Here is a 15,691-nt window from a genome sequence, read left to right as displayed (position 1 = left end):
AACAAAAATACTGGCACGAGGGGAGGAATAAAGGAGTTTGACTAACGCTATAAAATTGGGACCAAAACCAAACCAAGAAAGGGTTCGAAACATGTACTGCCAATTAATACGATCAAAAGCTTTTTCAGCATCAAGGGAGAGGGCTGCTAATGGGGTTTTGACAGTTTTACTGTGAGAGAGGACATTGGAAAAAAGACGGGCATTATCAGCAGCAAGTCTGCCCTTAACAAACCCTACCTGGTCTGTGTTGATTAAGCGAGGGATAATAGAATCAAGGCGAGAGGCAAGAATTTTAGCAAAAATTTTACAATCATAATTAATTAAAGATATGGGGCGGAAATTTTTACATTGGGAATGATCCTTATCGGGTTTCGGGATGATGACAATGAGGGCATCCATGAATGACCCAGAGGCCTTAGCTTCAAAAATAAAAGAATTAAATAATTGAAGGAGTTTGGGAGCAAAAAACGAATGAAAGGAGGAGTAAAATTCAATCGGTAGGCCGTCAGGGCCAGGGGCTTTTGATTTCTTAAGGGAATGAACAGCTGAGGTAATCTCTTGGAGAGTAATTTCACGTTCTAGGTGTGAAAATTCAACAGGAAGGCTGGTGGGGAGGGAAGGCCTTCAAAAAAAGTTGTTAAGTTAGCATCAGAAGGGTGAGTATCATCAGTATATAAGGCTTGATAGTAGTTGTGAAAAACTGCAGCAATGTCCTCATCGGAGGTGACCAGCTTGTTGAGTGAGTCATTAAAAATTGGGCCGACAGCTTTGCGTTCAGATTTGATTTTCAAGTAGTTGGCCAACATTTTACCTGCTTTGTTCTGACCCCCATGATATTTAGATTTTATTTTAAGGAGGGTATGACAAGCTTCATTAGTTATAATTTTATTGAGAGCTGTTTTGGCATGAATCAGGTCCTGAAGGGCAGATGGGGATTTGGAGGAGAAATATGTATGTTCAAGGGTTTTAATATGTTTAAGTTGATCTTCATATTTTTGCTTGTTAAGCTTCTTTTTGACAGAAACATAGGAAATCGTAAAAGCACGAAAAGAAGCCTTAAAAGCATCCCAAGTGTTAGGAATGGAAGTATCAACAGGGTCATTTAAAGAAAAATATTCATTAAAAAACTCAGTACATTTTTTCATAAAAGTGACATCAGATAAAAGAAAAGAGTTAAATTTCCAACGACTAAAATTGGATGGACTAATGGATAGATCCAGGGTAGTGTAGACCGGTGCATGGTCAGAAATAAAAATAGAACCAATAACAGATTTTTGAAGGGAGGGAAGGAGAGACTTACTAATCATAATATAATCAATCCTTGAACGTGTATGGTGGACATTAGAAAAAAAAGTATATTCTAGTAAATCAGGATTACACACTTTCCACGAGTCATACATAGGACGAGAGGCAATGGCAGATTGAAAAGCCTTATGGGTTTTATCAGGTTGAAATTTACTCGAAGACAAGCGATCTGAAAAAGGGTCCAACCATTGATTAAAATCACCAGCAACGATGAAGTTAGGACAGTCAATGGATGCAATAAGCAATTTAATGTCTTTCCAAAATTTGGGGTCTGGACGAACAGGGCCATAAATATTCAATAAGACCATAGTCTTGTTGTGAATAACAACCTTTGCCATTGCCCAGCGACCTTCATCATCATTTTGAGAGGAGATAATTTGTGCATTTAAAGCCTTGTGAAATAATATAGCAACCCCTCCTTTTTTGTTGACCGCAGGAGAAAACACAACCTGACCCACCCATTGTCTCTTTAATTTAAGGGAATCAATGTCTGAGCAATGAGTTTCCTGAAGAAAGACAACCTGTGAATGAAATTTGGTTAAGTGAGACAATACCTTCTGACGCTTGACAGGATGACCAAGACCACGAACATTCCAAGAGACAAAATTACACATGTCGGAATGAGGGAGGAATGGGCGAAGAGTGGAGGCAACACACAGCAAGGAGATCACTACATAGGGGAAGACAAAAAATAACGGTTAAACATTGGAGTAGGAGAGCGCTCATGTCAAGAAGGGAGAGAAAAATCAAGTAGCAAAAAAAGAAGAAACGAAGAAAGAAAGAAAACAGCAGAGGTAGCTTGAGAAGAAGGAAGCGAGGAAAGAGAGAGAGGAGAAAGAAAGAGGGAAGATACATAAAAAAGGAGAGAGAATAAGAAAACAGGTCAAGGCACAAAGGCTTGATCTGAGAAGAGAACAGTAACCAAAACATGTGAGACGCGGGTACACCAGAGAGAGGACATGACCCACGAGCAAACCAGATACGGACATATGAGAAAGGATAAACACAAGGATGTGAGAAGAGAGTCGAGAACAAAGTCAAGAACAAAATAGAAAAGGGAGATAAGTTAAGAGAAATTATATAGAGATTGGAGCAGTAATTTTAGAAGAGGAAAAACATTGAAAGACGAAAAGGCATTAGCTGGCAGTTTCCATGGTGGAAGGTGTGATACTCATCAAATAGTCTCGAAGTTTCTGGGGATCATCATACGACTTGGTACGCCCATTATGTGTGATCTTGCAGAAACAGGGATGAAGAATTCCATACTGAATGTTGAGTTGTCTCATCGTGGGACGAAGGTTCAGGAATTCCTTACGTCTAGCATTGGTAGCAGAAGAGAGGTCTTGGGAAATGAAGATGTTGTGACTAGACCACTGGAGACGACGTTTGGCCCTGGCGGCTTTTAGAACAGTCATGAGTTCTGTGAACTCCAAGAATAACATGATGATTCCACGTGGTTTGGTTGCGTTGGAGTTGAGACGGCCAAGACGATGCGCTCTTTGGATGTTGAGAGGATGAGTCGATGGGGAGAGTTCCAAAAGTTCCTGAAGAAGTTTCCGAATAAAAGAGACCATGTCGGACCCCTCCAAATTTTCCGGAACACCATAAACGCGTAGGTTGTTGCGTCTATTTCTATTTTCCAAATCTTCGGTGTGTAATTTGAGTTTTTGGATTTCTTGTTCCAAGAGTGGAATCCGGGTTGAGAGGTCTTGGACATCGCTGACACGTTGTTCTAAGTTCAAAACCTTATTTTCCATGACCACCCAGCGCTCCTCGATCTGCTGAAGCTTAGCGTTGGTAGCAGTCATAAAAGGTTGGAGACCACGCACCTCCTCAAGGATGGAATCCAGAACAGGATTAGTCGAAGAGTTAATGGGGGAGGGTGGGCCATTGTTTGGTCTTTTAGGTTTTGTTCCTGTTTGCGAGAACTTTGGCGATGCAGAGATATTTGCCATGATGCGGGATGACGAAAGGGAGCTATGCTCAATAATGCTGTGGAATATGAAATAGAGTGTGGACGCCCAAATGTGATAGGGGCACACCTTGTGGCAAAAAAGAGGACACTGAGACGCACTATTAGTCAGTGCGAGGATGAAGTAACAGCCACACGGGGACAAACAAGAGGCATCCACTAAATCAAAGGCTCGACATTATGACGGACCGTCATGTCATTATGAAATGTCAGATTAAATGAAATAGAGCGCCAAGACATTCACAAGGAAGCATAGACAGTGCATGAAGGCAGTGGAGGAGCCTGATGGTCATTAGAGGTCAGAAGAACAAGAAATCTGAAGTAACGCGGTATTCATCACAGTCCTTGGGCATAGCAATAGTAGAAAGTTAGGCATCCAAAGGCACAAAATGGCGGTCGTTTCACCACATAGAAAAAACTGCGCATTTAAATTGAAAATCGGGAGCAGCGTCAAAAGTGAAAAAGAGTCCACAGCAACTCATGAATGTCGTGGGGTCATAAGTAGTAACAGTGCCAAGCTAGCGCCAGAGCGAAGGGTGATGGAGCAGGAACAGCGCAGAGAAAACATACGAACCGGCGGCATACAAAATGGCGGCCGTTCGTATTGTGAAGTGAAGAGATAATTACCAATACAAATTGTCCTTGAAAATGCGCTCTTTTCGGTCGGCAAAGTACTGCATTGTGGAGTCCCCACCTTCCGACACTGAAATCCGGCAAGAAAAACCGTCCGAAAGGCGGTTTTGATGATTTCTCACGGCATCCGCGGGTTGTCCGAGACGGAGCTCACGGGAGAGACGTCCTCTATCGCCGGCGCGCAAGCCACGCCCCAAAAAGAATGTAAATCTATACCTATCTTTATGCTCTCAATATTCACAATATTTTGGTTGTTGATATTCTGGTCATATTCATGTTGTAGGGTAATATTTCTGTCCGGGATCTAACCACTGGAAATGCCTTCCAAAATATTAGTCAGTAGCCATACAGTTGAAGTGGGGGTGTTCACCTCTTTAACAAAGTGTTGCCCAGACCACTCCTGAGATGCTACCCTGCAAAAGTCCACCATCCTAACCTAAGTGTCAATCTACATCTATGTGCTATGCAGGAGTGTGTTTATACATATTTCATGCTTTGTGGCCCAAGTGTCACCTATTATTGCATAAAATATAACTTTTTTCGAGACATAGGTCTGACATGCTTCTGGGAACTGCATTCTGAAGCAGGGTCTGGATGTTGTGTCCAATGGTGTTAGATTCCCAATCCACAATTGATTAACTTACAAAAGTTACCAACAGTACCAGAGATGTGGGACCTAGTAGATGATATTTGCTTCAATATCATAGTAAAATATGAATCATTTGATGCAGACGTTTCCAGGTTACATGATCTGCATGGGTGCTGGTGCAATCTTGCCCCAGTATTTAGACATTACAGGGATTTCTCTGAGGCCGGTGAGATTTTTGTACTGACATTTGCTTCCCAGGGCAGATACAAGTATAGTGACAAATTGAACAGTCAGGGCCTGATTCACAAAGGGCCTCCGCAGTCGTGGCGGAGGCCCCACAGTCATGGGAAGTCTCCGCACTCGGGCGGAATCTCTGCTATGAGAATTCTCATTGCGAAGATTCCGCTTTGAATGTGGAGACTCTCCCACGACTTTGAGTCTCCGCCACAAGTGCTGAGGTCCTTTGTGAATCAGGCCCAACTTTTGTACAAGTCGATTAGTCCAAATGGTGGTACATTGTCGGAGTATGCTTTCCCCTGCACTGGTGAAATATGTGTAAACTTCCCACCACTGCCAAAGTTGAAGACACCAAACTCAAAATTTGCCCATATTGCTTAAGACTGACGTCCAAGATGAAGATAATTGAGCATGGAGATGGAGGACATGGCTAATAAATAAATCAATTTGCATGCCCTTTTTGTTTTTTTTCTTTCATCAGTGCTTTATTCTTCTGATTTGCAGTGGAATTGGTTCTTGCTGAGTAACTGTAATTAGTGCTTTCTATTTTCTGTTCAGATGCCTGGAGCTGCAGCCGCACAACTTAAAAGCATTGATGTCACTGGCTGTCAGCTACACGAACACGGGCCAGCAACAAGAAGCCTGCGATGCGCTGAAAAACTGGATAAAACAAAACTCACGATACAAACATCTAACGAAGACCAAAAGCAGATCTCCAGCACTGACCAGGAAAATGTCTAAAAGTTTAGTTGCCAGGTACATTAGGAACCACGGTGTCTCAACTGGTAGATATTAGGAATAAGAATTGCACATGCTTCCTCTTTCATCAAAGCTCTCCTTCCAAGTAGCCAAGATATCCTAATTTGAGTGTTGTGCTAGTTACTTACCAAAGACACACAGGCAGATTTATCATTCAGTTGTGTCGCCCTTGCTTCAGGCAGTGGGTTGCAGGGGAGGTGTTAACCCCATTGCTGCTGGCGACGTCCAACGGACGTCGCGTGCTCTACCTCAGTAGTGCTGCACACGTCCGTTGGACGTCGCGGCCCCGCCCGCACAATAGAACGTTCCGCACTAGCACGAAACGTTCAGCGCAGGTAACGGGTTAATCACTGTCTACTGAAGATTGGGTATCCACTGTAGGTTCAGGAAGACTAGATCCATCTCAGAGTTTCAGTATATCCATATTAGACACATTTTCATAAAATGCTTCATTTGTAAAATAATAAGTGCCGGTGCACAACATTGTTCTTAAAACCCCTAAACCAGTGCTGACCAATATCTCCCTTTGTCACAGTTTTTCCGTCTTTCCCTTCCTCCTCCTTTTGTGTTTTTCTCCCACTCGCTCTATGTCAAAGTCTGATGCGGAAAAGTCAATGCAGGTCCCCAAAAATAAGTCCTGGTGGATCCCTCCTGCAACCACAGGCTCAAATGAAGCACCATTTACATACAGATAATCTAATACAGTGGTTCTTCATTTACATAGACAGTCTTTAACTTGAACATCTTGCTTCAATTTGGCTCTGCTGAACCTACATTGATCAGTCTACAAGTCTGACGCTTTAATGGTTTGCATCTATAAGTGCTGCCAAAGTAGAGAAAGATGTTGAGCCACAGTTTTCACACTTGTTGACTCAAAAGTTTAATACAAATCTTCAAAACACGTATACATATGTATATGGTATTTCTATTGCACACACCCAGCCAAAAGGTGGAAATGCTATTTTCACTACAAAACATAGGATTAGTAGGTCTAATACAAGGCTTTTGAATTGCAAAGCATGCCTAATGCCACTATCTGTATGAATCTCAGTTCTGGGTGGCTAGAACATGTCATCCATGGCAGCAAATTCCTGCACTGTTGCTAGACACTAAACCGAATTCACTATATCATTACTTGTCTGGTCTTTAGATGTCTCACAATCTTGCCCTATCATAATTATCTAGTAGGATTGTTCCCTATCTCCCCACCCACAAGATATGTAGACAAGTCAAAAACACCATAGCTTTAAACCAACCTCTAACTCATAGACCATGGAACTCTGGTACGATCTTTAATACGTGGACCTCAAAAAAAGTCTGAAGACCTATCAGTTCTGGGCCATAACGTGTTAGACTTGCACCAAGACACTTCTTCTGGTTGTGTGCAAGTTATAATCCCTCTCAATGGTCTTATTGGCTAATAGTCCTTGTGTATTTGAGGCACAATTAGTTTATTCACTGGAATAAGATCCAGGCTAAAGATCAGTTGCATCTGACTAAGGCTCAGATGTATCAAGCCTTTTGGGAATCGCAAAAGGCCTTTTTGCATGTTTTGGCATGCATCAAAAATTCGCAAAATAAGTAACAGCAAAAATTTGCGATTCCTTATTTTGCCATAGCATTTAAGGAATCGCAATTTTGCCATTCCTTAAATGCTATGTATGTAGCATTTTTGAAATGCGATTTTTGTTTAAAAATTCGCAAATTACCACCAACTTGTAGTTGATGGTAATTTGCGAAGTCTTTAAAAAATGCACAATTTGGCATTTTTCATGGTGGCATGTGATGCACACACATGCCCATAGGGCATGTATGTGCGCCATATGTACGCACATGTACATTTCAGGGGTGCAGCAGGGTGTCTTTCAGACACCCCTGCACCCTTGAAATAATTCCCAAATTGCGATTAGCAAATTGCGAATTCGCAATTTGAGAATTACTTCACAATCATTCCTATGGGCTTCCTGGCCCATAGGAATGTATGGGAAATTATTCCTTATTTGCGAATTCGCAAAATGCGAATTCGCAAATAAGGAAGATTAAGGAATCGCAAATAAATAGCGATTTTTTTTCATACATTCCATTTTGCTATTTCTAAATAGCGATTCCTTAAAAATCGCTATTTAGGAATCGCAAAATGGAATCTTGATACATCTGCCCCATAGTCTAGTCCTTTTCACTTGGATAGGATGGCAAGTAAACTGTGACTCAAAGTGTATTCCCTAGAATGATATGCACAGTATGTTAGTAAATGAAAAACAAGTACATTAGTAGATCATTTTCTTTTTAGGTTTTTTAAAGGATTTTGTGGCAATCTAGCTCCTTAAAGCTACTGAGAAATCTATAGAATTTGCATTATTGCAATAGGACATCTGTACTATCAGATGTTGATATGGTTCAATATGGCCTGCATAGCCAGAACTCATTATGGGATTTAGAGGGACTCCGAGGGTATGGTCATGACAGTGCAATTTTCAGTTATTTTTTTCATATTTACATTAAACATTGAAAGGGATATAGCCTCACAGGCTATAGAAAAGAAGCCACCGTTTTTATGTGAGCTGTGACTGACCCTCCTCACAGCTTCTAAAAAAAGGGACCCAAAAGGTCAGTCAGTATCCCAAAAGTATCCTTTATTCACCTTTTGGTAGCTTGGTCTGAGCAGCAAGACAATCCTTCAGAAAAATGTGCATAGTGCTGTATGATGTAACAACACAACAAACAACACATTCAGTAACCAAATCCGGCGAGTCAGAGGACTATCAGTTACAAGGGAAAATTGAAGGTGGAGAAAACAGTCAAATTCTCCTTTAACCAGCTTCAGAGAAAGTTACATCATTGAATTTCCTAGGAGCCAACTGTTCAGAAGGACATGACTTCCTTCCTTCAACCTCCTCCAGTAACTTCTATTAGTGATCCACCATGATGGCAGCATCAACAAGGGGCGAACAACAAGAAGTGCATTGCCTGTTTGGGCATGTTAGGGAAAGGGCCCTTGGGCCAGAATTTCCTCCGGCTACAATCTACAAGATAAGATATAATCATATGCCTCACCCAGTGGCCTAAGTGCCCATCACCACAATCACACCCAGACCTAAACCACACAAACACTCACATAGCATCTTCACAACAAATAGATCCAACTTCATTTACCTTCCACCAACCACCACACAGCTTCAAACTACCAAATATACATTTCAAATCATACTCATTTTGCATATTCCGCACTCCTTCATGCTCCATACATTGCAGACCTCATCACCTATCACTGTTAACAAACATGGTTGACCCCTACACCCTTGCACATTGTAGATGTCCTTGTTCCTACAGTCTAGACATTCTATTCTGCAGGAAGCCCACATTAGAATAGAGGAGATTCACTGTCACCCACAAGTCCTCATGGCCCTGCTCCTTTAGCATGAAAGAGAGACTCAAATCCATGGAGCTTTTCACAAGTCTCGTCCCATTCTCTGAAACCAAGTCTTCCTCCTTCCATCTCATCGACAAGCCTCCCGGGAAGAACAAGGACTTCATTGACAACTGCTTGGATTGCTTCACCACCTCATCGTCAATATAGCAACCACTAATACACTCCAAAGGCTACTTCTTCGACCTCAATTTCTCAACATCATAAAGAGTCCAGTGCAAACCACCCATACCCCCTGGACTGGACTGAGCACCTTGCCATCATTATCTCACTATTCATCGTCCAAACAATAAATTGAAGAAATCAAGGATGACCCAAAAGAGAACTGTTAGAAATGGGGTTTCTGGTTGGCTAGGGCATTCACCTAAGCCAGGCAAAAAACACCACACTAGTCAGGGTAAGGGAGTTACACACCTACGATAACCCCTGCTCACCCCCTTGGTAGCTTGGCAGAGCGGTCAGGCTTATCCCAGAGCCAATGTGTAAAGAGTTTGCACAACAAACACATACACCAGTGACACACTAGGCACACCACGAAAAAGAGGCTGCACACAAGGCTTTATAAAAAACAGCCTTTGTATTATATACACATAAAACACATTAGATCACAATCACATATTACTGTGCCACTAGGCACTTGTCATGATATCACAGAGATTACACAAACAACTTTGACAATCGGGCAATTGTCATAAACTTCACAGTTGGGCTGACCAGTAACTACTGGTAGGATTACACTATGCATAAACATCATCAGCAGTGCACTATAGTACACACTTTTTTAGTGCACACATTACAAAAATAGCATAGAAACCTTATGCGTAAACACCAGCACTGAACATAATAAGCAGTATGAAAAAATGCTGTAGTCACAATTTACCTGGGAGGCATATAAATTACCACACCCTCCTCTATGGCAATAGGGCACCTCACTCTTGTGCCTCTATTAGGGAACACGGTACTTTATCCAAAAATAATGCCCCCGAAGGTGGAGAGACCTCACTCAGTCTCCCTCCACCTGAGAAACGGCCACAGGCAGCCCCGCAGGCATGCGGTGTAGCTACCGACAACAAATGCGTCAGTCCAATAACTGTGGGGACCAACGGTGGGCCCAAGCGGGCTCAGCAAAGGGGAGACCTTGCCCGGTCTTGTGCAGTCGACTGGGGAGGGAAGCCGGCACCTTGCTTCCCCTCCTCTGCACCGACTCAAAATTGACAATGCCCCCCTTCCCTGCAAAGACTGGAGCAGGTGCCAGGTAACGTGGTCGCAGTGACAATCCGGCTCACCCGTTGTCCGGGCAAGTTGAAGTCGTCTAACCCCCGCGGGGTCGAATAGCACGGCTTCAGGAGTTTCTCGCCTGTGCTCCTGTGCCGGGGATCGAGCCTTCCTCATCGGCTCCACCTCCCACCGCATTACCAATGTAGCTCCTCCGCAGTTCCTATGCGATCTGCCAGCTCCCAAGCAGCTGGACTTGCACTTCCAGAGTGTCGGGGGTTGCCACAGAAACCGAGAGGGGTGCTCTGCTACCCACAGCTCCGGCTGTGCTATGCACAGATTTCTTTTTGTGGCTTCCTCGCCGCTACAGCGACCTGCTGGGTCACGCATGAGGTAATGAGACCACTGCAGAATGAAGGCAGGGCTCATCCTGTGCTAGGTTGTATACCAAAATGGACTGACCCAATGTAGCGCTTACCCGCATCAAAGAGCTCTCCACACGCTCTCTGTTTACACGAGGCCAAACAAAGCGATTCACTATGCGCTCTGGTAAGTAGACAGGGCTCCACAGACCCTAGGAGATCACTGGGGCACACACCCAGCAGGAAGCAGGCTCAGCCAGCACAAAGGACTCTGGCAGGCAAAGAGGCAGCCTTTTCAGCCGGCCAGCACAACAAGGTAAGGAGTCCTCTGGTGGTTCCTCCTGGCAGTCCCCTGGTCATGTGTAGTCTGGAGAGCCAGCAGCAGCTGGTTCCAAGTCCAAGTAGCGTCTTCTCATCTTTCATGGGGTCGCAGCCCCTGTACTTAGAGTGCCAATGAATTTGTTCTGGGGGCACTTCAAACATTATATTGGAGTGCACAACACCCCATTCACATTTCCGGCCCAGGCCCCAGACACACCACAGGGGGGTGGAGCCAGCATTGTGGAAGGCAGGCACAGCCCTATTCAGGTGCAGGTGCAACTTCTCCCACCATTCCAAATGCAGACAGGCCTGTTCAGGTGTAAGGGAAACTCCTCCCGCTACTCTAAATTCAGCCAAGGGCTATTCAGCCTAGCGCTGAGTCACCCAGGAAAGGCAGGACACACCTCAACCCCCCTTGTGACTGGCCGGAGTGAATGTACATGAAATGAAATGAAAACAACATTTGTTAAGTGCATAGCTACCCAGGGGCATCCCAGCGCCATGGCAGTAACAGAAAAACACATCGCAGCACACTAAGGGAAGAACCAAGTCCCCTCTCCCCTGTCAGTCAGAACCAGGTGGTCAATACACATCCAGCAGGGCACAAAGACACATAAGCACACAGAAATTCCCACTTCTGAAAGTGCCATTTCTAAAATAGTAATAATAAATATGCTTTCACCAATAAGGAGGATGTATCACTACTATTCCAAACATACCAAACATGGTCCCACCACCCCTCTCAGATCAGAAATTACCACTGAAGCACATATCAGGAAATCCCCAATGCAACTCTATGAGAGGGCAGCCTCACAGCAGTGAGAAACCAAATAAGCTGTTTGTCACTCCCAGGACATTCCACACAGTTAAAGCACATGTCTTACCTTTTACCTACACAGCACCCTGTCCGTAGGGCTAGTTAGGGCCTACCTTAGGGGTGACTTATATGTAGTAAAAGGGAAGTTGCAGACACGGCAAACACTTTACATGCCACGTCACGGCGGCAGTAAACTGTGCGTGCAGGCCCTGCAGTGACAGAGGTCTGAGACAGGTTTGAAAGGCTACTTCGGTGGGTGGCACTAGTAGCATTTAATTTACAGGCCCTGGGTATATGGGATACCACTGTACAAGGGACAAACAGGTGCAGACCAATCTTATTAAGTTTATAAGAGAGAGCACATGCACTTTAGCTCTGATCAGCAGTGATAAAGTGCCCAGAGTCATAAAACCGCCAACAACAGGTCGGAAAAAATACAGGAGGAAGGCAAACAGTTCTGGGATGACAAAACGTTCAGATTTTTCAACAAATTGCCCTCCATCGACAATTTAAAGTTAGTACTCATCCTCCAACAGGTCAGCTCAACATCCAACATCAACACCTTTTTAAAGGACTACAACACTTTTCTGGAAACCCAAGTGAAAAAATATACATCCAATTTAAAACACACAAGGGCAAACAGAAACATTCAGCACCCTGGTACTTAAAAGACCTGGTGAAAGGAAACACGCCATCTGCAAACAGGAAAGGAAATGGCAGAAAGAACCTCTTACTACCACATGACACTGAGGACCTCACTGTGAAACACACAAACAAATGATCAAATCAACCAAAGCAAAGGTACTATACTGACACCATCGATGTAGAAGAATGCTTTTCAAGACAATCAAGCACTTCATCATCCCTCTGCTTGACCCGCCTATCCAACACTTCACACACTAGTACAATGTCATCAACCACTTCTTTAGTGAAAAAATACAGAAGATGGGACAGCACATTGACAACACCAAACCTGCTTCTCCTCTTAGATCTCGAAACAGGCTACATCTTCACACTAAAACATGACATTGACATTAAAACATTCACAATGTGTACCAATCACTTGTTTCATAATCACCATTAGAACACCACCACAAATACATTACAACATCATTATACCCCGGCACTCTAAATATTATATAGCTCCAAATATGGAACCTTGATAAGTTTGTTTCACAAAAACAAATATCAAATGTATCACAGGCAAACAACAGAGATGAGTTTGGAGAAAAAAAAATGTTTTCCTTTTCTTTAATTCATGCAGGTATTTTAAGACATAACAATTTCTGTCAAGACTGTGCATACCCCTATTTCTAGGCAGATACAAATGGGAAGATATTATACATGGATCTTAATATTACACTGTCTTGATTGGTGTGCACGAGAACAGCCGACACGTGTTTCGGAGTGAGAGTGAGAACTAAATCTACCCGTTCAACCAGAAAAATCATTAACAACTATCTTGAGCCTCCAACAAATTAGGCAGATGGTCAATCACACATTTACAGAAATAGAACTGTCTCCCAGAATCAACATCGGCCCCCACTGGTGCTACCTCAGTCACAGGACCCTGAAATCTAGGACAGCTCAGCCAACCAAGCTGGATGATAATGTAATAAACAACCACTTCCAGCTTATTTGAGGGCAAAAGTCATGTCATTTATCAAAGACACCAAGGCACAATAGAAAACAATACCACGTTAGGTTACACTGGTCAAGTGGAGGGTCTTAAGACCCAGATCACTGTGATCTTATTTATTTTATTTTATTTATTTTTGTATGTCTTATAAAGCGCCTGAATCACCCCACATGGGGTATCTCGGCGCTGTAGACTGGAAAACCTGAGATCGTGATGATTAGAACAAAAATGTTTTCAAATTTTTCCTGAAACTAAGATAATTATGTGAGAAGCGGAGGACAGTGGGCAATTGATTCCACATTTTGGGTGCCAAGTAAGAGAAAGCTTTTCCTCCCCATCTGGCTTTCCTGATACGCGGGATAACTAAAAGGCCTTTACTTTCAGAGCGGAGAGTACGCAAAGGGGTGTAGGTGATCAGTTTGTTGGCCAAATATGCTGGTCCTAACTGATGTAGGCATTTATAGACAATACAGCAAATGTTAAAATGAATTCTTTTACGAATGGGGAGCCAGTGAAGTTTTTGCAGGAGCGGGAGGGACGGGGTGCGGTAGGGCGCGCCGGTGACAAGGCGGGCTGCCGTGTTCTGTACCACCTGTAGAGACTGCAGGGAAGAATCTTTAGCCGAAATGAGGAGGGCATTACTAAAGTCCAAGCGGCTAAGCACCAGAGCATGTATGAGGGTCTTCCGGGTGGAGGAGGGGAGAAAATGGAAGACTTTACGTAATAGGCTGAGGGCGTGAAAACAAGCATGTTTGGTGGACGCTATGTGCTCATCCATATTCAGTTTGTTGTCCACTAGGACACCTAAATTCTTTACCACTGGTTTGGGAGAGGGTGCCGTTCCTAGTTCTTCCGGCCACCAACTTGGAGACCAGCTGGTGACTGCCTCGGTAAACAACATGATTTCAGTTTTACCTGTGTTAAGTTGGAGAAAGTTCTGACTCATCCATGAGGTTATCCTGAGCATAACTTTGGGAAAAAAAATCCTGAATAATAGGTGAATTGATGTCATATGTCAGGAGCAATTGAGTATCGTCTGCATAGGAGATCAGAGTAAATCCGATCCTCCTAAGCAGTGCTGCCAAAGGGGCGATGTAAACATTAAAAAGGGTAGGACTAAGGCAGGAGCCCTGCGGGACTCCTTTAGTGACAGTGGTAGTTTTAGCTTTGAAAGGACCTAGGTTAACAGTCTGGGTTCTGTCCTTGAGGAAGTCAGTCATCCAGACTAAGGCAGTGTCCTGAATGCCTATGGTGCGTAATCTATCCAGGAGAATCTGGTGTGAAATAGTATCGAATGCCGCAGATAGGTCGAGCAGTATTAGGATTATTGCTCGGCCCGCGTCCGCCTGCATTCTGATATCATCCAGTACATTAACCACGGCTGACTCTGTACTGTGGTGGGGGCGAAAGCCCGACTGGGAGTGGTCCAGACAGTTGGAGGTTTCAACAAACTCCGAGAGGTGTTTGTTAATATGTTTTTCCAGGATTTTGCTGTATAACGGTAGCAATGAAATAGGGCGATAGTTGGTAACATCGTCCGGTGGGAGTTTGGGATTTTTCCTGATAGGCATCACTTGTGCATCTTTCCACTCTCTCGGGAGTTTTCCCTCCGATATTGATCTGTTAAGAATGACATTGAGGGGTTGTGCCAACTCCACTGAAAGGTTATTTGCAATTTTTGCTGGGATAAGATCTTTTGGAGACCCTGATTTAACCATTCTGAGGAGTACTTCAGTTTCTGATGTAGTGAGAGAAGGAAATTCCATCAGAGAGGACTGGGGGTACGGATGAGGACTATCAAACTCCGGATCTAACTCCGGGATGCAAAGGGTGCAAGGGGGACCACAACCCACCACCTCCCACAACAAGTTCCCCGCAGGAACTGGAACAAGATCACGACCGACCAGCTCACTACATCACTGAACCAGAACCCTCCCGCCAGATCAACGGACCCCAACCAAGCAGCCCACAACCTGGCACAGTGGATCACCAACTGTGCCGACAACCTCGCACCCCTGAAAACCTATCCCAACAGGCCCGGAAGCAAGAAAGCCCCGTGGTTCAACGACGACCTCAAGAACTCCAAGAAGAACTGCCGCACCCTCGAGAAAGCCTGGCGAAAGAACCCGACCACAGACAACATGACCGCCCTCAAGCAAGCCACCCGCAAACACCACCAGCTGATCCACACCACCAAGAAGACAGCATTCAAGGAACGATTAGACAACAACGCACACAACAGCAAGGAGCTCTTCAGCATCGTCAAAGAGCTCTCCAACCCCAGCGCCGGTAACAATGACATCACTCCCTCATAGGACCTCTGCGACTCACTCGCCACGTTCTTCCACAGCAAGATCGCAGACATACACAATAGCTTCGGCGAACAGTCCACGCACCCAACCGCAGAACCGACGC

General features: G+C 44.1%; 1 protein-coding gene across 2 annotated transcripts in view; it reads left to right on the top strand.

Annotated features, from left to right (window-relative positions):
* Positions 1-15,691, top strand: part of PEX5L (peroxisomal biogenesis factor 5 like) — a 392,012-nt gene that overhangs the window by 346,848 nt on the left and 29,473 nt on the right. For both annotated transcript variants that reach the window (XM_078668173.1, XM_078668174.1), the window contains exon 10: positions 5,295-5,492. In XM_078668173.1, the coding sequence (XP_078524299.1) occupies positions 5,295-5,492 (198 nt within the window). The remainder of the gene's footprint in view (positions 1-5,294; positions 5,493-15,691) is intronic.

The sequence above is a fragment of the Lissotriton helveticus genome, chromosome 11 (genome assembly GCF_964261635.1).
Source record: "Lissotriton helveticus chromosome 11, aLisHel1.1, whole genome shotgun sequence".
Lineage (NCBI taxonomy): Eukaryota > Metazoa > Chordata > Amphibia > Caudata > Salamandridae > Lissotriton > Lissotriton helveticus.
The sequence above is the reverse complement of the archived record's forward strand: the minus strand, read 5'-3'. Positions and strand labels throughout refer to the sequence as shown.